We start from the raw sequence: 23,990 nt of genomic DNA on the forward strand, positions 1-23,990 counted from the left end.
TGATTTTTGAAAAAAATAAAATGTGTTAGACTTTCCCAATTTAAAACAGGAAACAGAACATACTTGGGGCCTTCGTTAGTGTCACTAAACCATCTACAATAAAAATCATAAAAACCACCTTGCTAAAATAGCTTTTTCTTTAAACCGTTAAAAAAAAGAAAAGAAAAAAAATCTCAAGTCAAACAGCACCACCTACAGGCAGAGCTCAGCTTTGGTCACAGGAGGAGGAAGGATTGAAGAAAAAGCAAGACTGACCAACACAGATGTCACAAAAGAACAGTTAGTTGATCAAGCTGTTAAGACTTTGTTACACTTGTCGAATATAAAATAAGAGGGGGGGTGGGGGTGGGAGAGTAGGATATTCAATTTTAGCACTGATTATTATCGTCACTGTCGTAAATAAACTGTATTTATACTAAAATGTATTATTTACCTTCGATGCATGCAATCATTCTGGAACATTTAAAGCGGTCAGTCTGCTCACTGACACATCGTAAAAAACATCTGGCTTACACATTTTATTATATATATATATATATATATATATATATATATATATATATATATATATATATATATATATATATATATATAAAGTGAATGAGCAGACTACCCAATTAAATGGTCCAGAATGATTGCATATATAATATATAAAAGGTTTCTAAAAGGTTTTCCTGCAACAGTGACCACTTAAATTTGCTTATGTGGGGATCCAACATCATATGGCTGTTGGCAGGGTTGTCACACTCACTAGCAACAAGGACAGGATCGACAATCTTCACAAAAGCTTGCGGGACGAAAACTAAGCAAATTGGGAAAAAGCAAAAAGAAAAGCAATTGGGGTGTTAGGTAGGAGTGGACGCTGGGCAAGTAGAGTATTTTTCTTTAAGTCCAGAATCTTTTGCATTATCTTACATAGAAGACGCTAAAGAAGGAGTGAGGGGGCTTCTCCCACAATGTCAGTCAGGTATTTGCCTTCAAACAAACTGAAGATGACCTCTTTCACAAACAAGTGTATGTGTTTCTATATGTGTGTGGTCGTGTGTATGTGTGTGTTCATGAGTTGTGGGGTGCAGGGCATGTATCAGTCTACTTTGTCTGTCCAAGCAGTTGCAGTTCTGTCCTCTTCTGCTTTGTTCTGTCCATTTCTATATGTAGCATGAAACATCAGCTCTTATGAATTCTCCTCCTTTCTTTCTCTCTCTCGCACTTTTTCACTCCCCTCCCCACATCACAAGCTTTGAAATGCTGGGGAGAGGAAGAGGGGCAGAGGGGATGGACATCTCGCTGCAGCTCTGCCTTCATCCCGTTTTCCCCCCCTTCCGTCTGCTCTTTTTCTCGCTCTCCTTCTGTAGGTAGAGGCAGATCCTCCTCTACCCTGGGCACTGCAGAGCTGGGTGGGGCGAATACAGAGCCCCACTCTCTCTACTCCAAATCAGACAGGTGCAGACAGGTGGAGCTCTCAGTTGGAGACGCTGCTGCTGGAGGAGCTGGATGTGGAGGCGATGGCCGTGTTGGAGTTGCCAGTGGTGGCCACCGATTTGCGGATGTGAGGGAGAAGGAAGGGGTCGCTGGCCAGCTGATGGACATCGATGCGGTCCTCCTTGCGGTAGACCAGACACCGGCGGATGAAGGCCTGGAAAGAGAATGACAGACAAGTTTAGTAGGGTCATATAAATAAACAGATCCTATTGATATGTTAAGAATGCAAGGCTACATGGGAGTCCTAGTTCAGTTTGGTAAGATTTTGATACAACAGAAAAAGCTCCCAAATGCATTTGGCTTAAATTTCTATTACAGACACCAATCAGCTTGAGCTAAGCCTAGCATGCCACGTTGATAACTTGCCAACACCCTCTCAAACCTTTTAATGCCATCCCACAGCCAAAATACATGGATCATAACCAAGAGTATGAATAAATCTGATCAACTGACAGTATTAAGAAAAGCCCATGCAGACAAAGAGAAAGAGAGAGTAAGGAAGTGATGTACCTTCGCCTCAGGCGAAACTCCAGGTTTGGGAGGGAACTGCACCTCCGTGGCTTTGAGTATAGTGTTCTCCTGTAGGATATCTTGCTGCGACTGATTATGACCAAACGGCTAAAGAGGTCAAGAAAACAAAAGCAGACAATATTTTTTTTTTATTTATTTATTTTTTTAAATAAAAACAGTGTGTTGCACGACACTGAGAAGAACTAATTTGCCTCACTGGGCTATGCTTAAGTAACAACTGGCCAATGTTTTAGTGGACAAGTATGAACGTTTATTCTTGATGCCATGTTGGTTGCATTTGTTCTGATGGGTTCTAAACAATTATTCAGCTGGAAATCATTGCAACAATCTGGCAACACTGATCAGGAACGCTGGGAATGAATTAACGATTTATTCAGAATTTCAGAAGTTATTTTTTTTAAGCAACTTCGTAGCATCAACTCCTCCTGAGAAAATTAAAAAACACCCAAAATGCATAGCTCCTGTTTAGCACCGCACATCTGTATTTATGTCCTCAAGAATGCCAGTCATTCATTTTAGTAGTTAAGAAAAGTATTTTCCTTAATGGGACACTTTTCCTTCATCATTATTTTCTGACCAAAGAGAGAGAGCTTTGGCTTTGTGGGCACAGTGAAGAACACATACAGGCTAACCAAAAATGTCTCCCTTTAGAACAACAAAACGAAATGCGTGCCTTACCTTTTTCCCATAGAGGCACTGGTAAAAGATCACTCCGACTGACCACACGTCCACCTTGTTGGAAATCTTAGGTGGCTCCTTCCCAACCACAAAGCATTCTGGTGGCAAGTACCTACACAGGAAGGAGAAGAAGGTTGGCAGAGTTCTTGAACACTGGCTTTAGTTCAAGATCAATAACATCATAAAGAGACACGTAATGACTGTCTGTAATCAAACAGTGGTTGGAGAACACATGCACGCACCAGTAGGTCCCAGCTCCTTGAGAGGTCAGCTCCATGCCGTCTACACCGTAGTTATCATCGTCCATGATCTTGGACAAACCGAAGTCTGTGATCTTTATCTCCCCGCAAGCTGTGCCGTTTACCAACAGAATGTTACCTAGGCAACCACAAGAGACATGGGTCAAAAGGTTAGTTGGGGTCACTGTGAAGCACAGTGATGACTTTTAAAGATGCCAGCCTAAAGGTTTAAAACAAAATCTTCTAACTCAACAGATGACAGCGGTCTCCATTTTAAGGGAGTATTCCTAATGATGTCCAAGAGAAAAAACAATGACTCCTGTTCTGCTGCCACCTACAGGTTGCAATGCTGACAAACAAGATGTATCCATCTGGCTCTATCTGATCCTTTGTTAAGGCTACTTAACTTCAGAGTGTTCATGTTCATAGAGGCTACATAAAAGGGACAATCCATGACTTTTAGCACTGAGGCACAATTTCGGAAGAAATCACATAAGAGAAAGACCAGACAATACAACATTGATGTGACCACAGGTTCAATCAGGAACTGGCTTCAAGAAAAGTGAAGCCAGTGCGATGTTCCTGCAATAGGATGCCTACATTGATCCCATATACAGGGAGGAGGACAATAAGACTGTTAACACAGCAGGTTAAGTGGCCCAAATCCGTGTGACCTATATCAGATATTTGTTGGAACACGCTAAAGTAACGTGGCCCAAACTGGAACTGAAAATCAGATTCAGTGGGTTTTGTGCCGTTCACACTGCCTTACAGATAACACATCCGTGTCACCTATGACTAATAAGATTGGTTTTGTGCCACTTTTACTTGCTGTGTAAACGCAGTCTTCGAGTGGCCAAAGAATCTGCAAGGATCACAGCTGAATCAACTGCAGACAGTCTTGGGGTCAAACGTCTCCCAAACTACAATCAGACACCACCTACACAACCACAATTTGTTAGCAAGGACTGCCAGAAGAAACGCTCTGCTGTCAAGAACCTACAAACTCAAGCGCCTACAGTTTGCCAGATGTTACTTTGTTACAGTGGAACGGTCATCTATGGATAGATGAGAGCAAAACAAAGCTTTCTGGTAACAAACACGGAAGGTGGGTGTTTGGTGCAGACACAAAGATAGCTGCGTTGTGAAGTATGGTGGTGGATCTGAAGGATGTTTTTTCCTGCAAAAGGTTCTGGACAACTTGTTTAAATACATGGTATTATGAACTCCAAGTACACTCAGGCACTAAATCCAGAACCTGACTGCAGTAGGTTTGAAAGATACACTGGATCCTTCTGAAGGACAATGAACAGGACAAGAACACCCCCCAAGATAAAAAGGTAAAAAATAAAATGATTCAAGGCATTGCTATGGTTATACCAGTCCACTGCCCTAACCCCATGGAAATGCTGTGGGATGAGCTGAAGAATAAGTCATTCCACAAGCATGGATCTCAGAATCTGAACTACCTGGAGAGTTTTGGCATTAAGGAATGGTTTCAGACCCCTCGTCATGTGTTGTCTAGTATCACCAACATTCATAGGGTAAGACTAACTGAACTGGTTTCACTGGAACATTAGGAAGTTAATAAAAGCTTAGAAAAAGTTTAAACTGGTAAGGATTACTAACTTTAATTTTGAAATCCAGGCACATGATCTCTAGAACAAACTGAAAAGGCTACAATAGGCACAGAATTTCATCTGGGAACCATAAGTGTTTGTTGTACCTGGTTTAAGGTCATAATGGATAATTGGTGGGCGGATCTCGTTCAGGTATTTGAGAGCGTTGACCACCTGCATGATGATAGACCGGCCTTCTTTCTCAGACATTAGCTTGTGCTGCTTCAGGTAGAAATCCAGATCATTGCCCTCACAGTACTCCAGAACTGTGCAAAACCTACTCCCGGACACAGAACACATTTAGTACCATTGCAGCTTTGCAGAATGTAAACGGCTTGTGTTTATGTTTTAGCAAGTATTTAAGATTAATCTCTCACGAGTCAGTGTCCAGGGAAAAGTAGTCATAAAGTTTGACTATTCTTGGATGGTCCAGCTCCTTGTGGATGCGGTATTCTCGGCAGGCATGTCTGAAACCAATCAGCATAGATCATTTAAAACCCTTCACTTCAGTGAGACAGTATGTGCTGCACCAGCAAATCTGAGCATGACTTAAGTATTCCTAAAATGCACCGAAGAAACCTTTAAAATGCAATCACTTAATGCTTTCTTTGAACTACACAGAAATATTCAAGCTTTGAATGATGCAAAATAGTATCCTACTTGTGGTAGTTCTCCTTCTTCTCATCTCTCCAGTTTTTATTGAGCTGATGGATTTTCACAGCCACATATCTCTGCTCCGTCAAGTCAAAGGCCTGGAGAGGAAGAAAGAGGAGAGAGAGAGAATTAGAAAGTTAGTTACATAACAGTGAGACGTAAGCACTAAATTCGGTAAAGTCTCCCCATATGCGACAAAGTATGTATTTAAAAATTCCCATAAGCTCTCCAAAATGTTTCATTATGCAAATTTTTTTTTTTTTTAATACTTTAAAAACCTATATTTTCTTGGCAGTAATAGAATTACCACTGCTGACAGGAGGATTAAAAATGGTAATGAAAATTTCTTTAAATAATTTTTTTATTATAATTTCTAAAACAATTCTAAGTCTTCTACCCAATATGGAAGGCCAATTACCCAATCCCAAATTATTAGCAAAGTCACCAACACTAGGAGGGTGAAGACTAGCACGTCACCTCCAACATGTAAAGCCAGCCAACCACCTCTTTTTGAACTGCTGCTGATGTAGCCAGCACACTCATAGGAAAAAGTGGCTCCCCAGCTCAGAAACAACAACACACAGACACCCGTGCTGACCAATATCAGTGATGTGGGGAGGAAATGCCATCAACCCACCTCTGAGAGAGCATGGCCAATTTTGCTCGCTCAGACTCTGGCTGCTGATAGCAAGCAGCATGACCCGGAGAAAAATAAAAACCCTTAAGTTTATGCCCCTGTCCATCTCAAATCAAAAGCTTACCATAAAACCCCGCCACAGACATAAATACATAAACAACAGGATGTAACTAACTGTACCCCCACGCCTAATGCGGCAGTGATTCAGGTTTCTTGTAGCACTTCCCTACCTTGTAGACTTCACTGAAGCCTCCTCGTCCCAGCAGGTGCAGCAGCAGGTAGCGGTCATTCAGTGTGGGGTGATCTTTGAACCTGACACAGAACAGTGAAATCAACATGACTTCACAACTACAGCCCAGGCACTTCCGAAGTTAAACCAGCAGAAACCCCAAATTAAGAGTTACATCATCCATTGTTCAGACTAAACAGAGGACAAAGTCGAACAGTGTCAAGAGTCAATGTCATCATCAAACCCCACTGAACACAACAACAATGGGTCATTACAAAGATGTGGACTTACTGAGAGTTATCTTCGTTGTGTATTCTCTTGAGTTCCCGGATGTGAAGATTACGCACTCGCTCCAACCGTTCCAATTCGACCTGAATCTCTGCCTCCTCCTATACAACAAACACACAGTGATGCCCATCACAGCTCAATACGTATTCTGAGCCTAACAGATTTAAAACAAGCAGGAAAAAACAAAACACTGTTGACACACTCCGCAGAGCATGCTGCATACCTTCTTTAGGTGGCCGAGCCTCAATTTGAAAATCTCTTCCTGCTCGTGATATTCTGCTAGCGATAACCTATCAGCACAAGTACGGCACAATATGATTCCAAAAACATGTTAAATAAGTGACCAATAATGCACATGTAATCCCTCCTTCTGTCCACTCACATCTCATTCTCTGCCCCATTGCTCTTATTCTTGCGTTTGTTGGGCTCCAGGCTAGGGGGTGGGGTCTGGGATGCATTGGGCGGTTTCTTCTTAGCCAGGAGCTTCCTCTGCCTCTCAATGTCTTCTCTCTGAGAGTTCACCCTCTCCTGCTGCCTACAGATGCAAAGAGAGTAGAGGGGGAAACTAGTGATTACAACAAATAGAAGCGTAAAAAACATTGACCGACCACTCTACGTGGGCGAATAGGTAGTATGTAGTGAATAACCACAACAGGCCTGTAAAACAGACCAATCCCAGGCTTCATGACCACAGCTTTGTGTGTGCCAGTGTCCACAAAAGGGGAGCTTAAAAGCAACATGTGGCAGAGTGAAATGAAAGGAAGGGTGTGGGTACCCATGCTAAACTAAATCGCTGTTTGGATTGCATTCGTCATCTTGTGTGGCAGCAGAAGTTCAAAACTAATGCATGATGAAGCTAAAACCAGGGAAACGAGCAAGGCTAAAAGCTAAGCCAGCCAACCAGCTACAATCTCTTCAGCTAGCTAACGGCACACTACACTAAAAGGATATCTGGTAGGACTCTGGAACAATTACATAAGGTCACAAATGGTTTTAATGGGCAGTTAAAACCACATCTGGGCATTTTTCCACATGCTTAATATTAATCAAAGAACCTAAAATACTTAATAAAAGCACACTATAGCACTATTTACACTCAACTCTGTTCCATAGGGATGTATGCTGGGGCGTGGAAAAGCGAGTTAGTCTTACTTGATTAGGTTTTGAAAGGCGTAGCCATCACTCCACTGCTCGGTGAAAGAGGCACCGTGTCGTACTGTGGTGAAATGGCCCAACCGAAGGCGGTCCTGCATACTTTTATCTCTACATGCCATCTTCTCCTGCTTTGACTGCACGTGCACACAGAAACACACACAATCAGTACAAGCCTACACTGCAGTAGCATTACTGACACCTGAAACAAGATGCACACACCTTCTCAATGAGCAGCTTCTTGCTCATGGTCACACACTTGTTGAGGCGTTCTTTACAGCGCTCCAGCATTCTCTGCTGCTCATCGATCTGTCTGCGCAAATCACAGTTCACCTGCAACACATGATTAAACACTGGAAACTCAACAAAGAGAGGCAGCATATCTTCAGGTTAAAAAAAAAAAAAAAATACAGGTAATAAATAAAGCTCAAAATGGGGCTGGGCGATCTGACAATGACTGTATTCCAACAACAACAACAAAACATGCATGAACATGTTATACATTCTTTTTATGCAAATCCATCTGTAAATTGTTTGGTGTTTTTTCATGACGTTCAATGGTTTCAGAGCTGGACTTGGAGACGGTCAGTGTTATTTTAGTGCAGTGTAATAATGGCTATATATTGAAAGAAAATCAAGTAGCAAATTACATACGAAGGAAGTCACGAACAAAGTAAAGGCCAAGTAGGGATTCTATGTCTCATTCTTTAGTGATAAGCACGCATAAACAGTTTTACATCCTTAATAAAGCTACACTTAATATAGCTGATGGAAGAAAACACTGCTAACAAAGAAAGCTTGCCAATGTGTGTGTGTCAAGCAGTGTTCTATAAATCAAGGACATATCTGTTTAATAGAGACTTAGGTATCCAATAAGAACACTGTAAAACATGGTTTTCAATAAATAAATTGAACCAGCAATGTTCTGGTACCAAACCCACAGCTCCCCCCCCGCCCCCCAGCAGTCTGTACATTTCCAGGTTTTACAGATTTCCAAGGATGTGCGGGAACATCAGCATGTCATTGCCCTCTTAGGTTAAATAAGGTTTAATCTGATTCCGGGCTCTGGTTAGTTTGTTTGTATGATTCATTTAGGCAGGTGGGAGTACTCACACTTTAATGCAGATCAAAGCAACCACCCTTGAGACAAGGTGGTCTCGGCCTGATCCCAAACAAACCCTTAAAACTGTTAAACTGTACAGAAATATGCACTAGTCCAGAACACCAGGCCTTCTTTAGGTATTTACTTTCCTGCTCCCGCCCTAGACTGGTCTGACCAATAAAAGGAGAGAATGTCTTCACATGGTTTGTTGACACATTTTGCACATTTCCCCCCCAAACCAAACCAATTGAAAAGGGCTCCAAGTTTACAAACTCACTTACTGATTCAGACCAGAGCAAAGAAACCACAGGTGTGAAAATAACCTTTCTTTCTAAAATCCCTTTTAAAACAGAGCACTACTGTTTTCTGGTGCATCTGGATCTGTTCTAATCCCATACAAATAAAAAACAGGCCTGATACAGCAGTACTGAAAAATAATAATCCTGTAACAGCATAAAGACATGTAGACAGTGCCATCCTTACCCTGAGCAGATCATCAATACGCCCCTCTTTCTTCTCCAGGTCAGAACTCTTACTGCTTTCCAACGCAGCCAACTTCTCCAGAGTCAACTCCGACTGAGGTGGGGGGGTGGGAGAGAGAGAGAGAAAGAGAGAGAAGCAAGCGCTTTAGGAGGTGGATTTCTTAGGGTTACATCATCATCATCATCATCATATGTATCTGTTCCCTGCTGCAAACACGATATCTGTGTGTAAGTGTTACCTGTGTTGCTCTGTGCTGCGAGTGAATGAAGGCTGGTTTGATGGAACATGAGGAGTGGGAGTGGTCTGTGTTTCCTGACCCAATAGAGGAGGGGCTTCCCTGCTGCACCTGTCAATTACAATTTCATTGATTATATCGCGCACACATCACACAAAAAGGAACTCTACGAGTTGCCATAGACCGAATTGAGGGCTTTTGGGCTAGTCTTTGAAGGCAATTTCATTCTAACCCAATATTAGAGCTGATGGCTGGACGAAGGAATAAAAAGGGAGTCAGCAGTGGGGAGCAGGGGCTTCAGTGAGAAAAATGAGAGGAGGAGAGCAGAAGGAACAAAAGACAAAAGGAGGAGGAGAGAGATATAGAGAGAAGGTGACTCACTGCAGCAGGAGGGTTGGAGAGAGAGTGCTGGGGAGAGGAGCGCACCACGGGAGGAATACCACGCGCCGGACTAGTGCCAGCACCGCTACCCCCCGCAAACTAGAAGAGAGAGAGAAAAAGAGAAATATTAGCAAAAGGGTTGAATGGTTAGTATAAAATCTGAGTGGTTAAAAGAAATCAGTCCTCTGCACGTGACTTTCACTTGTCGCTGTGGTCGCATGTTGCTGTTCCTTGAATGCAGGTTATCCACATTTTCGCAGCCTGTACGTCAGCTAGAGGGGTATTAAGCCCACCCACATTAGGCTGTAGAGCAGCAGAACTGTACTCTTTGGAGAAATGCAGCTCCATCCAATACCTTTTGAAGGAGTTGGGGTGATCCAGAACCAATTATCCAACATCAGTATCTGAACCTCACTGAGGCTGAATGCAATCACATTCTCACAGCAATGTTCCAAAACTAGTGTAAAGTGTTCCCAGATAAGTAGAAATAGTAACTGCACTCAAAAGATTAGAACCACTGTTAGCAGAAGCATGTAAACTCCAAAAAAGGTGCTACAATGGGTCCTCTAAAACCAAGCGTGGCTCTTCTATAGCATCGCTGGGAAAACCCTTAATGGCACCTTCATTTTTAACACTGATTCCAGTATGCCAGTCCTGAACTTCACAGGTAGCTGAAGTAGCTGAAGCTCTATAGATCACTTCTTTGTGCCCAGAATGATGAAGAGCTGTAGAGGATTCTAAAATGTAAAAGCAATTAAATATTGAAAATAATGTTAAGAAATTAATACCCAGAACACGTCTTATATTTAAACGCAAGATGAAATCTCAAGACAGACATCCTGACACGAAATGTCTAGATATATTGGATAGTCTCCATCACTATCCAGCACTGAAAGCCTTCATGTAGCTTCGAAAAAGAACCAAAATACTGATTACATTCACAAACAAGCTATACTGTACTAGTTATTGTGGAACAAATATAAAGTAGGACACTATATACTATTATATAGCTTCCCAGTTAATGGTGCTGTAGGTTTGCCTAATTAGTGTGTTAACCTGTCCCCATGCAAACGGCAACCATCCCCTACATGCAAAAATCATATGTAACAGAATTCGACAAGGTAGAGAATGATTTCAGACAGGCTGGTATACTTAAGAGCTCACTTCTGTGTGACAGTAGAGTGTGTTGCGTAATTAACTTGAACAACAGTCTTCCTCAGAGAAGCTGCATGCGAATCTTTAAACCAAACCACGCAGTAAATTATAGTTATTCCATGTCTGTGTAGTGTACGTCGCTGTACACTACACATTATGGTATGTTGTGGGATTGTTACAGTGCACTGAAATTTCAGCACAACTTTTTTTGACACCACTACAAAACTACATCATAAATAGGGCACATTTTCTGACAGTTACTGTTTACACTGGTCACTTCATGTGTCTTGAGTGTCTGGATTATATTTACAGGCCAATACACATAAAAATGCAAGTGTAAACGCACCCAATACTCACTTGAATTAAATTAAAATCACTCAACTACCACTTAAGGAGGTGGTCTGAGATACATTACAGCAGTGTAAACGCATCAGTGTCTCCAAAATGCACTGCACTAAAACCCCTTTCCAGCACAACCAACCATGCAGTATGGAGGACAATGTCACAATAAATCAAATTGAGACAACGTCCATCTTTAGCACAGGAAAAGGTTGAATGGATACAGGACTGGTTCCTGGTTCCTGCGTAACGAGCGGATTTGCACATTCCATCACACAACAGCAATCAGATTTCAGTCTGACTAACCGGAGACACACAGGACAACCAAGTGAAAATGCATGTGGCTAAAATCTGATCAGGATTCAATCCAGATACTAGTCACGTGAAGTGACCCGGTTTAAACAGGTTCTGACACGCTTGGGTATATTTGTGACTATGAGCAATAGGCATGGAGCCTCAAAGAGGCAGACTTTCTAACTTGGCTGCTGCCACTACAAAGTGTGTGCCCCTAGCTTGCCTCTCAAGCTGTCAAGATGTGATTTTCTCTTCAGCAGTTTTGCTCTTCTAGGTGATGTTTCTTTGAGTCAGGAAAACAATAACTCGAGTCACCCATGCTGACGTGTTCATGACAAAGCAAAACTGCAAACTTGTCAGCCTAAAAAGGCATGAAGGGCTAAGTTATTACTGGTGGCCTGGCTCAGAATATCTCAGCTTTGGTTATTGGTTACACACTATGTGGACAAAAGTATGGGTACACACCTCTTAATGACTGAATTCAGAGGTACTCTTCAGTCCCATTGCCACTGGTGTACAAAACCAAGCACCTAGCCATGCAGTCTGCCTTTACACACATTAGTGAAGGAATGGTTGCTTCTAAAGAGCTCACTGAACTCCAGTGTGGTTTGGTCATTACAACAAGTGAAATTTCTTCCCTCCTAGATATTCCACCAACAACTGATAGTAGTATTATTGAAAACTGGAAGCATTTAGGAACTACAGCAATTCAGCCACAAAGTGTCAGACCACGTATGGTTACAAAGTGAGGTCGCCAAGTGCTGAGCTCAGATCAAAACTCCAACGCTCTGCTGACTCAATAACTGCAGAGCTCCAAACCTGCTGTTAGAGCGGCAGAGAGGGTACCAGCTCCATATAAATGCCTAGGAATTTAGAATGGGAGGTCAGAAACGCTCCTGTAGGTGTCCAAACACTTTTGTCCATATACTGTATATCAGTATCCAGTAAAATGATTAAACGAGAATCAGAAAAACAAGGTATTGGACAGCCCTCCACTCATTTAGTCTGTCATCTTCTGCAACTTCAGACCCAACATAAACAATATGTCCAAAAGTTTGCAGACACCCCTTCTAATAAGTGAATCCAGTTACATTATGGGGGACACACTGCTGGTACAGTTGTTACTTTGCACACAGCTAGTACTGGTACTCCTAAAATCAGTGGTCTGAGGATTGCTTCAAGCAGACTGCTGTCAGTGTGGAAGCTATCCGTTTCCAGTGCTGCATGTGGGGTTGTGTGATTAGTTCATTTTGTCACATGACCGCTCCAAGTCATCAATATAAGCCTAATAATAATAAAAAATAAAAATAAAAACTTTCACAGCACTGGAGCACAGTCACTGTGCGAATGGCTTAAAACCTTCTCCAATAAGAGTGGCACCTTGTTTGCAGGGGTTCCTGCACAGTAAACGCCAGGACTCCAGAAAGCAGTTATTTACTGCCCGAGTTTGTGTCCAAAAATGCATGCCGCAAAGTGACGCTCAAAATATCTTAACCGATCCACGGATCATATGAATTTTTGTGTATTAAAGCAAACCAGTGATAAATAACAAAAAAAACCCCAAAACAACTTTTTGCTACAGAGCTTACTTCAACTTTACAGCCTAACTTTGGAGAGATAATTTGCTTGTTGAAGGCTACAAAGTATTTATCACTACTAGCACAGTCACCAACTGTCGTTGATTCTCATTTGTGCAATTATTTATACAGGATAAGATACTCACTTTCCTCTGCATCGGGCAGGGAATGGAGACAGGTCAATAAAAACATCCATAAACAGCACATAAACAGGTAGACACTCTGCAATCGAACCAACCTCAAAATAATCGCTGATCTTGTGTCCTCGGCCTCCAGCTTTTGCTGGTGAAAAAGACATAAGAAAAAGACAAGAGAAAGGTCATTACATGCAGAGTGAAGTCTGAACACGTCAAAAGGCTGAATGTGGAGTTTTGAAATTTCTCAGCCATATTAATTCCACCAGTTGTCAAATATTGGAGGACACAGTCAATCGGACTCTCAATCACAGCATAAATCACTGGCTTCTCACACATTCCAAGCACTTGTAGATGAAGACTAAAAGCCCTTGACAGACGAGGTATATAGACGAGGAAGAAAATGCACACTAGTCAATGCCACATGCTGCAGAATGTCTCAAAGAGTTTTACCTTGGCTGTCAAAGGGGTCTCCTTTCCTCTTACGTGTCCTCTGGTCATTAGACTTCTTCTCAGGTGTCTGAGAGAGCGAGAGATGGTGCACAAGCAGGAGAGAATGTGCAAAAGAGTAAGACAGAGAAAGCAGAAAAGGATAGACAGAGTGTTTATAAAAAATGTAAAAAAAAAAAAGAAAAAAAAAAAAAGAAAAAAAAAAGGAGAGAGAGAGAGAGAGCGCGCGAGAGAGAGAGCGCGCGAGAGAGAGAGAGAGAGAATGAAAGAATAGGCAGGAGTGTAAGAGAGAGGGGGAAGAGACAACAGGAATCCATGACATCACTTCATTCCACAATCCTATTCATTCCAGACGTTTCCATGAAAACGCTCACGGGTGTGAGCTCACACAACCTGCAGACCAGACACCAGCCTCCCCAGACTAAACAACACAGTACAGTACTAATGTGACCCCATTACACAACCTCATCAGCTCCACTCTCAAAACATCAAGCACAGCACTCAAAAAAAAAACAGCCTTCAGAAACATTGTGATCACCTAAAGCTTTAACAGGACATCCGGCCATGCAGTTCAGACTCACATTAATGATAAATGAACATGCTGTGCTGCAGAGTGGTGCATAAATACCATTTATTCATTTACATATATTCATATAGGTGCGATCCTGAAAAAGTATTCACCTGGAATTCACCAGTTAAAATGCTGTCTAAATCATTACTACAGCAATTTATTAATGTATGGTTTCAACAATTGTACTGAACTCAACTACACCCAATTAAACAGGACCAACTAAGCTTCACCACAATTCAATCTAAACAGCTCTGGATCCTCACATTGATTCATCACTGCACGGCTATGCTTTTGACCGATGACCTGCATGGACTGTCAATTTTCACTCACATTTTTGTTATTTATGGCTTGGAGTCACATTTGCCACAGCTCTTAATTATTGGTTTTCGTCAAATTTTATTCTTCTTGTTCTGATATTTGTTGTGCTATCCATTGTCGACCAGAGGAGGATGGTTTCCTCTTTTTTTGAGCCCTGATTCCTCTTGATCTGAGGGAGTTTAACCTTGCTACCGTCACCCTTGGCTTGCTCAAAAGAGGTTCCGACTCGGATCTCTGTACAGAGACACCAGATATACTCTGCCCGAGGGAAGTTAACCGGACTAAGAAGCGCAGGTGTGGAAAGGTGACGGAGGTTACTCAATGCAGACGTAGTTTGGGGTCGGCGTAGCTCATTTCATGATCGATGCTTAATCGTTCACATGTTTTTTGTAAGGGATTAATGATACAAATACAAATGTGGAGGGATTGTGCTCTCAAAAAATGGGTGAACATGCTTGATGTGTTTCCTCCTTGGCGATTAGTGACCTCAGTCCTGACATTTTCTTTGCTGCATATATGCATGTGATCAGTTGCAGAGTCTGACCCGCAGTTGAGTACGAAAGGCTGGCTGTGAGATTCTTAGTTTGAAACACAATAGGTTTTGCTTTGTGCGTGTGTGCATGTTAAACTAACCTCAAGCTCTTTATCACTCAGGGAGCCCACACTACACAGACTCTGATTGGACGACTCGTTGTGCCCAGAACCCTATGGAGAGAAGGAAGAAAAAAAAAAGGCTAATAAATAAACAAAAGCAGAACCAACTTCAAACACACAGACATTTGAGCTGCTGAGAACATCCTGTTTATAACTGCATTTCTCCATTCCTAAATGTACCTCTTCGTTATCCCATGGCATTTTCTCCCACTCCATCAGACCCACCCAAAAAAAGGTACAAAGGCATGGAGTTTCAAGGTTACACATAGATGGGGTGAAGAGGAGAGAAAGCAGGAGCATGGAGCATGGAGGACGCCTCATCTGTAACAAATCCTATTTCTCCTTCAGGTCACTCTGGGCTCAGTGTTAAAGAAAAGCATCTATAATTCACAAACTCAGAAACACAGAGGGCTTCATCCTGATGCACCTGACGTGCCTCGCATGAGGTTGATGCAGTCAGATGTTTCCGCTGGGACTGAACAGTGTGTTATAGTTTAATAGTGCCTGTAACGTGGGGTTTCCGCAACATGACAAATCGCAAAAGCCCACAATTAATGAATTCTCCTCGGTATTCCACCTGAGGCATCAAATCGGAGCCATCGGGGCACACTGCGGTTTTGATGAGCCTTTGGCATTTGAGCGCTCCGTCAAATCCCAGTTTTGCTTTGTTTCTTTTTTGAAACCCAAAAAGGTTCACATTTGCTGTCATTTCACCGTTATTTTATACATATCGGTCACTAAAAACCTACTTGGACGGGATTTTTTTTTTCTAAGAAATGTCTGAACAAATGCTAGATGGAATGTGGTACTTTTTTCACCCTAAATTCTCACTGAAGTTGCCAGAAGCGTGGCTCTTCAAGATATTCATGTTGGGTCGTACAGAGTGAAGGATTTCTACATTTGGCACAGACTTGTGCAACCTGCATAGTTTGGGACGAACCTTGCAGTTTTTTATTTAATTTCATTTTTGCTTAACTAACTGCCTGCTCAAGCACCTTCATACTTGTGAAAAAAGGAGGTTTTAAGTTCTCTCAAGATGTGCTGGAATATTTACCATCATGCCAACTGACACCAGATTAGTACAACCAGGGGTTCTCTTGTTTTGTATAAGGTAACAATCTGTACAACTGTCTAACAGAGTATTAGAACGGGACTAAACGGGAACGGGACTAAAGCTCTATTCGGGTGGCCTCTCATTCATAGGGGCTCCTCTGTGATTTTATCTCCATCCGGATCGGCCTGAGAAAATTATAGGAAGAATTGACTACTGAACTCAGTGGTGGTCAGATAATTTTAGCCCTGTCCGGATTCACTTCAGTGTTTTTCCAGGCAGATGTTGTCTGTCATTGGAAAAAAGCTTTTGGCCTCTGCTACGTGCTGTATTTAGTCTCTGATCATCACTTCAACCATTTGGATGCACCTGTTGTGAACGTGATCATGTGACAGCATAATGCATACCTCTTGGCTAGGAATTTACTCATCCTGAGGAAATTTTATTGCTGTCTGGACACGAGTTTTATAGCCAAGAAGACAAATACAATGTTTGACAGACGCCCCCATGAGACACTTGTCCAATTCAAATAGAACTTTAGATACACTAATTATTCCACCTAACCGTGTCCGAAAAAGGACAACTAAAGCCACTAAACTTAGTGTGAAAGTGGCTGTTTTGGATCTTTTCTTACCGCACTGGTGCCAAACAAGGTCACCCAAAGCTGCTGACAAAAGAAGCTTAAGACCCAAATAAAAGACCAAATAAAATCACTGATAAATGTCCTCCAGATTAGGGCTGTTTAGTCACAACTGCAGTGATTAGTTAACGTGCAGTTTGTAAGTGGACAACATGAGTGGCTTCACTGTGATTTTATTATTGCTATATGGTAAAATGGAACATGCAGGAAATCTCAGTTGGTGACAAACATCTCAAAGCACATAAAATCCCCACATTTCTATGCAAAAGGCATTTGATATATTTGAGAGCTGTAAATTCCTTTTCGGGCGTCTGCACTACCTCTCTGCTTAACTCGAAGGCATCTACAACCAACACTACATGCTTTGCTAATGAAAGCCCTTGTTTGTTATTTTGGCATGCCCTTAAATAGCCTACGCATTCTAGGGTATGACTTTACTGCGTGTGCCTCAACATTAAAACTACAGGCAATGCAATTGGACCCTTGCACTAACGCTGTTCAGACTACACACAGGCGAGAGACTGAAACTACCGGCTCACCATTTCTGCTAAATTTGGTTCTAGACCTCAGATTAGATCTGGATAAGGAGATTCACTAAGAGGCTGTCATGCATTAAGAGACGCTTTAGGGAAACGCATTGTGGTACCCCCACATTTCCTCTAAGCTGTTCACGGTCTCCCGGAGCCAGACCGCCTTGACGAGAAACCGCTGTTACAGGATGTAAAGCAGAAACGGCACGTGCAGGATGCAGTGTGGTGGGATTGCAATCCGAACACACCATTTTCTGAGGTGGTCAGAGACTGATCTTGTTCACCAGTAGATGAACGTAGTAGTACAAACAAGTGCAAGTGCTCTTTGAGTGAGCGACATGCTCTAAGCATATAACAACTGTTTGACTTTCACTCAAAAGAACCGTCTTAAGGTCCGGATCCGTTCCCGAACACCCTGGCACTAGTCTACAGGCCTTTAAAATTAACAGCAGAAAGTCAAAGGCCAAAATATTGACGCGTCAATATAAACAGGCGTCACGATTTATCGGATTGCCTTACTTTGCGCAAACCAAATCACGGTAGATCAAAGGACGCAGGGCAGAGGGATAAAGAATCAGCGGCCTCAGAGAGACAAGAAGCTGAATATGACGTGGTTGCGAGGTGATGGCGAAGCTGGATGTATGTGTGTTTAGAAGGTGTAAACAGAGAGAGACAGGAAAGAGATGCAGGAGTGAAAAACGAAGAGAGGGGATATGGTGTGCTGCTGGCAGACCTTGGCGACTCCGACCCCAGTGAAGCGTGCCTCCAGCAGCTCCTGCCTCCGAGGATCCAAACTGTGCAGTTCCTCCATCATGACTGCGAAAGAGAGAGAGAGAGAGAGAATGGTTTGCATCTGATTATGTAGCCATAGTGACGCTGACGGATTGATACCACAGTAATGTGTGTGACATGTTGAGTCATGTGTCATTGCATGTTTTTTCCCCTCATTTTTCGAGACCTTTCTTAGACTTCATCAGTCCCTCCCTCCACACATCCATACATATACACACATCTATAAGAAGCAGCCAAAGGCTCCTCTGAGTCCATCAACACCATAAATCAACGGCCATACGACTTCATAGGACACGTATCCAGACCTCAAACATGTCTAACCCAGTTTGAATTGTAGTTACTGAGACAATCCCAGTTTCCAGCTCTTCTTATACCCTGTCCTGAGCTGAGCTCCAACCTTAACACACAGAGCCAGAATTCCCAGGTATTTTGAGAGGGTCATCGACAACTGCATTAGGTCAGGAATAGGTCCAGGGAGGTGGCTGGAGAAGAAAAACAGACGATGCCTAAGAGCTAGCTAGATACCTAGCTAGCTAACTAGCTACCCTGTGAGCTAGCTAGCTAGCTAGCTAACTAACCTAGCCAGCTAGCTATCCTAGCTAACTTGGCTAACCGAAGTATTCAACCACTATCGCTGCAAGAAAGTTACTTCCAGCTCAGTTAACCTAGATAAAACATAAATAGTGCAGAACATGCATCACTCCACTGCACAAACCGATAAAAACAGACTGTAAGCCCATCATTTTTGTATCATTTAGAGGCTAAGTGGTTGGTTAGCTCACCACCACGCTAGCTAGCTAGCCAGTCAGCTAACATGCTGCTTTGAACGTCTCCACGTCCATGTATGAAGCAAATGCGATTTTAAAAGCCTCGAAAAAACTATTATAATCGAGTTGACTGGTTTCTAACCCAACTGAGCCTTTCTCTACAGCTGGCTGGTTTATTAACACGCGATAACACGGCGGTCTTCTCCAGGCTCCTGGGGTTTGAGAGCATCAGCAGCAGCAGCAGCAGCAGCAGCAGCATCTACCCAACATTGTTTGCACTGCTGTTACCCACTAATGTAGCCAGATTCCTCAAGTTTTTATTTAACAGCCAGCAAATCAAACCAAGCCGTGTTTTACCTGAAGTGTTGATGGCGTTTTAACTTCGGAGGATTATTTTTTTTGGTTTGATGTTCGACTGCCCTCCTCCTCCTCCTCTTCTTCTTCTTCTTCTTCTTGACTCCAGTCTCGTCTTTTTCGACTAGCCCGACATTCCCGAGCAAGGCCTCGACCGAATCCCCGCCTGTCCCCAGCGCTCAGTAGCCGGCAGGCGGTGCGGAGTGGCCGGCAGCTCCCCTAGCTCCCAATTCCAGCGGCAAGCGGAGGGCCGGGACACCTCCGACTAGAGGCCTCGATATGGTCAACCTCTGCCCCGTCTCTCCTGCTAAAGCCTAAAAGCACCCAATCTATCAGCCGATCCGGCTACTCTGCGCTCCTTTCTTCCATACAAAGCAATGGCATGCTGCCCAGGCGCACCGTTCAGAGCGCATCCGCCATCGCTCCGTTTCTTTTCCCCCAAGCGGAGTAAATCTCGACCCCGCTCCTTGTTTCCGTCTGTGTCCTTCGGGTCAGCACCGAACCGGGCTCAACGCCTGGAGTGATGAAGATGCAGCCAAAAACAGGTTCCGTGCGCACATCTCTCCAGAACAAACCTGCTGCTGGGAGGAAAAATGCCCCTGATCCCGTAGCAGCCGTCTGTTCAGTCCAATCCGGATCGATTCGGTTCGGTTCTCATCTTCTGCAATGTAAACAATAATCGCTCAATCTCATATGTTCTCGTGAGATTGCGTAGGATTCCGTGGACGCTCGGCCACGCCCATTTCCACATTCCTCACTCTCATTCAGGTTTGCTTAAATCTGGGAGCAGCAAATCCAGCTGTTCACTGATTTCACTGGCACACAGCAGGGCTGTAAGTGTATACACTTACAGAACGGCCAGTAAATGAGTTATTCATATTAATAAAGTCTTTGTATATAACTTATATATATGTAAGCTATATATATATATGAAGTCATTCATTCACTAGTTGCTGGTTGCATTGTGTAGTTGGAGTCAGTTGGAGTCCATGTAAGGACGTTTAGGCAGTTTTACTCCACGGAAGGAAAAGCACTGGTGTTTGCGAATAGTGCCGCCATGGTACAATTTGAAATGTATGAATCGTAGTTAGTGAGACAATCCCATTTTCCAGCTCTTCCCATACCCTGCCCTAAGCTCCAATGTTAAGGTTCAGGTTCAGGGAGGTGGCTGGAGACGAAAAACAGACCAGCTAGCCAACGGCTACTGAAGTATTCAATCACTAAGGCTGCAAGAAAGTTACTTTCAGCTCAGTTAACCTAACTAACCTAATTGCTATCGTACAGTGTGGTCAATAGAAATAGAGCCACTGTAGGCCCAGTGGCCTAATGGATAAGGCATCAGCCTTCGGAGCTGAGGATTGTGGGTTCAAATCAAAAAAATCAAATCAAATCAAATTTTATTTGTCACATACATAGTCATACACAGTATAACTTGCAGTGAAATGCTTTTTTTGACAGTCTGCTCACATCAAGCTATACAATAAAAATCTACATTTAAACTTAACTAAACCTTAACTTAATGAAGTAAAGTGCAAAAGTGCAAAAGAAAAATAAAAATAAAAATGAAGAAAATAAAAATAGAATAAGTTACATTTAAGTTAAAGAATAGAATATAAAAAGGAAAATATAGAAATATAAGCAAAAAAAAAGTACAGAATACAAATATACAAATATATATACAGAGATGAAATAGTGCGTGTCTGTGTGTGTGTGTATATATACATACATATACATATGTACATATTTATCTGTATGTGAGTTAAAAGAAATATTTCCATTGTTGTCCGTAGTGTGTTTTCCGTGAGCCATGGTTGTGTATTGTAGTGAGTGAGGGTCCAGTTTGTGTATGTGGATACTTTGATTTAGTGTCCTAAGTCCCTGTCCCCATTCAAGGCACGGATGGCTTGTGGAAAGAAGCTCCTCCTCATTCTCTCTGTGTTAGCCTTCAGGGTTCTTAAGCGTTTCCCCGAGGGCAACAGAGAGAACAGTCCATTGTTGGGATGACTGGGGTCCTTCACAATCTTCTTGGCCTTGGTCCTACACCGCTTCTTGTAGATGGACTGCAGGTCAGGAAACTCCATCCTAGTGATTCGCTCTGCTGAACGTCTCACTCGTCGTAGCGCTTGCCTGTCCTGCTTGGTGCTGTTCCCAAACCAGACTGTGATGTTCCCCGTGAGGATGCTCTCGATGGTGCAGGAGTAGAAGGATCGTAGTACCTTGGAGGGCAGTCTGAAGTCCCTCAGTCGTCTCAGGTGGTATAGGCGCTGACGAGCCTTCTTCGTTATGGTGTTGATGTGGCAACTCCATGACAGGTCCTGCGAGATGGTCACTCCAAGGTATTTGAAGCTTCCTACCCTATCCACCGCCGTTCCACTGATGTGGACAGGTTGGTAGCTCCTCTGCTGTTTCCTGCTAAAGTCCACAATCAGCTCCTTCATTTTGCTGGCATTTAGCTGGAGATTATTATCCTGGCACCAGTTCTCCAGGGTTCTAATCTCTTCCAGGTAGGCCTTCTCGTTGTTTCCTGAGATCAGGCCCACCACAACTGTGTCGTCAGCAAACTTAATGATGTTGGTGGAGCTGGAGGCTTTGCAGCGAGTACAGCAGAGGGCTAAGGACACAGCCCTGAGGGGCTCCGGTACTGAGGGTGAGGGTGGGTGAGACATGCTTGCCTACCCGAACAGCTTGTGGTCTGTTAGTCAGGAAGTTGGAGATCCAGTCACAGATGGATGGGTGGAGACCTAGATCTTCCAGCTTTGTGGTGAGTCTTGAGGGAATAATAGTGTTAAATGCTGAACTGTAGTCCACAAACAGCATTTTAACATAATTACCCCTCCCAGCATCCAGATGTGTCATCGATGTGTGGAGAAGGTGAGCGATGGCATCATCTGTGGAACGGTTTGGACGGTATGCAAACTGAGTCCTATATGAGTCCTATATGAGTCCAATCATTCTGGGAAATCCAGAAGCTCTTTGTGGTTGGTGTGGTGCAACAGATAAAACCACTAGCTGCCAGTGAGCTATTACACCCTGTGGGAGACTGGGGTTCGATTACCAGTCTGGGTGACTGTATGCTGTGCTACACCAATAAGAGACCCTGGGCAAGACTCCTAACACTACGTTGGCCCACCTGTGTAATATGACCTTGTAAGTTGCTCTGGATAAGAGTGTCAGCTAAATGCTGTGAATGTAAAAATAGTCAAAAATAAATTGTATTTACATTATGATGGATGTACTATGGCAAACTGGATGTTTCATAAAAGCAGTCCAAATGAAGTGCATGTAAAAGTGCTTGTGCATAGAATAGCTTGAGAAAAATGTATCTATTTATAATGCATAGTTAATCACTTTTTTTTTAATGGTAAAGTTTTAGAAACTGTTTACACAAACACTTGCATTTGTACAGTGGTGACTTTCCAATACACTGTCAAATCTGAGCAGGGCTTTCCTTTGCTCTCAGAATTGCCTCAATTCATCAAGATTCCACAAGCTTCTGGTCCATACTGACATGACTGCGGCACACAAATGCACTTTCATGCCGTGAATCTTTTATTCCACAACATCCCAAAGGTGTTCTATTGGATTCTGATCCGCTGACCGGGAAGGTCATTGAAGAACACTGAACTCATTGTCATGTTCATGAAACCATGCTTTGTGACATGGTGCATTATCAGGCTGGAAGTAGCCATTAGACGATGGGTAAATTGTGACCATAATGAGATGCACAGGGTAAACAACAATAGTCAATCAGAGTGTGGCATTCAAGCAACGATTGGCTGGTATTAACAGCCTCCCAAGCCTGGAATGTTGGCACATGGCAGGTTGGGTTCATGGATTCATGGTGTTGGGACCAAATTCAGATTTATCTGACCAGACCATGTTTTTTCAGTATTCAATTGTCCAGGTTTGGTCAGCCCGTGTCCACTGCCGGCTCAGCTTCCTGTTCTTGTACAACAGAAGTGGAACGTGACTTGGTCTTCTGCTGTCGAAGCTCATCTGCCTCAAGGTTGGATGTGTTGTGCCTTCACACAAATGCAATGACACAAAAAATACTGGATCTAGATCCAAACTAGAATTGCTCTGACTACAGAATCAAGCTTGTGCAGTGTTGAATGGAGTGTTTGTAAAGAACTGGGAGCTGACTGATCACGGAAGCTAGTCAGACTGGATTATAAAATTATTATTAATTTATAGTGTAGTTCAGAATTAGGCCATTAAACAAAAGTCAGTCTAGAATGTAACATTCTATAAACATTAAGCAGCACATCTTACCTAGAGAGCTATCTGGCTGCTATTTGTTATTGTACGGAGATCCAAGTCTCAACACTGGCAAAGAAAAAACTCCCTCAGATCGAGAGGAACCAAGACTTAAAGGTAGAACCCACCCTCCCTTGACATGTTCTAACTAGATCAGGACATCTCCAGTTGTTATTTTTCCTCGTCCCCTGGTGCATGGCAATGTTTTTAAAACCATCAAAAGACAATTTTAATGGAAGATTATAGCAAATATTTTGTTTTTTTATATCTAATGAATTGTGCTTAATATGACCAAGGATATGAAGTAACAAGGAAAATTTGTCCATTTTGATTTGAAGTTGACCTAAACAAGCTAGTAAAAAGGAAAAAGTATCACTTTCCACCAACCACGTTTTGA

At 42.8% G+C, this 23,990-nt stretch overlaps 1 protein-coding gene across 2 annotated transcripts; it reads right to left on the bottom strand.

Annotated features, from left to right (window-relative positions):
* Positions 1-338: 338 nt before the first annotated feature.
* tlk2 (tousled-like kinase 2) lies at positions 339-20,051 on the bottom strand. 2 transcript variants are annotated; one of them, XM_072694439.1, is made up of 21 exons: positions 19,340-20,050; positions 18,157-18,239; positions 15,182-15,253; positions 13,663-13,729; positions 13,314-13,357; positions 9,711-9,809; positions 9,333-9,440; positions 9,095-9,187; positions 7,732-7,842; positions 7,510-7,646; positions 6,740-6,892; positions 6,581-6,647; positions 6,361-6,458; positions 6,071-6,152; positions 5,210-5,301; positions 4,927-5,016; positions 4,657-4,826; positions 2,934-3,069; positions 2,692-2,803; positions 1,993-2,100; positions 339-1,636 (listed from the first exon to the last, which is right to left on the bottom strand). In XM_072694439.1, the coding sequence occupies exons 2-21, from the start codon at positions 18,235-18,237 to the stop codon at positions 1,463-1,465; spliced, it is 2,094 nt and encodes a 697-aa protein (XP_072550540.1). In that variant the 5' UTR covers positions 18,238-18,239; positions 19,340-20,050; the 3' UTR covers positions 339-1,462. The 2 variants fall into 2 exon arrangements, with proteins under 2 accessions (XP_072550540.1, XP_072550541.1); XM_072694440.1 differs by lacking the exon at positions 9,711-9,809 and having other exon boundaries at positions 19,340-20,051.
* Positions 20,052-23,990: the final 3,939 nt, after the last annotated feature.

The sequence above is a fragment of the Salminus brasiliensis genome, chromosome 12, assembly GCF_030463535.1.
Source record: "Salminus brasiliensis chromosome 12, fSalBra1.hap2, whole genome shotgun sequence".
NCBI classification, from domain to species: Eukaryota; Metazoa; Chordata; class Actinopteri; order Characiformes; family Bryconidae; genus Salminus; species Salminus brasiliensis.

What these genes read in the sequence shown, in the direction of transcription:
- tlk2 (XM_072694439.1), bottom strand. Translation starts at nt 18,237, where the DNA reads ATGATGGAGGAACTGCACAGTTTGGATCCTCGGAGGCAGGAGCTGCTG. An exon ending in GTATTGATGATCTGCTCAGG is followed by an intron (nt 7,843 to 9,094) that starts GTAAGGATGGCA and finishes CATGTGTTGCAG; the next exon opens with GTGAACTGTGATTTGCGCAG. An exon ending in CAAGGAGCTGGGACCTACTG is followed by an intron (nt 2,804 to 2,933) that starts GTGCGTGCATGT and finishes CTTCCTGTGTAG; the next exon opens with GTACTTGCCACCAGAATGCT.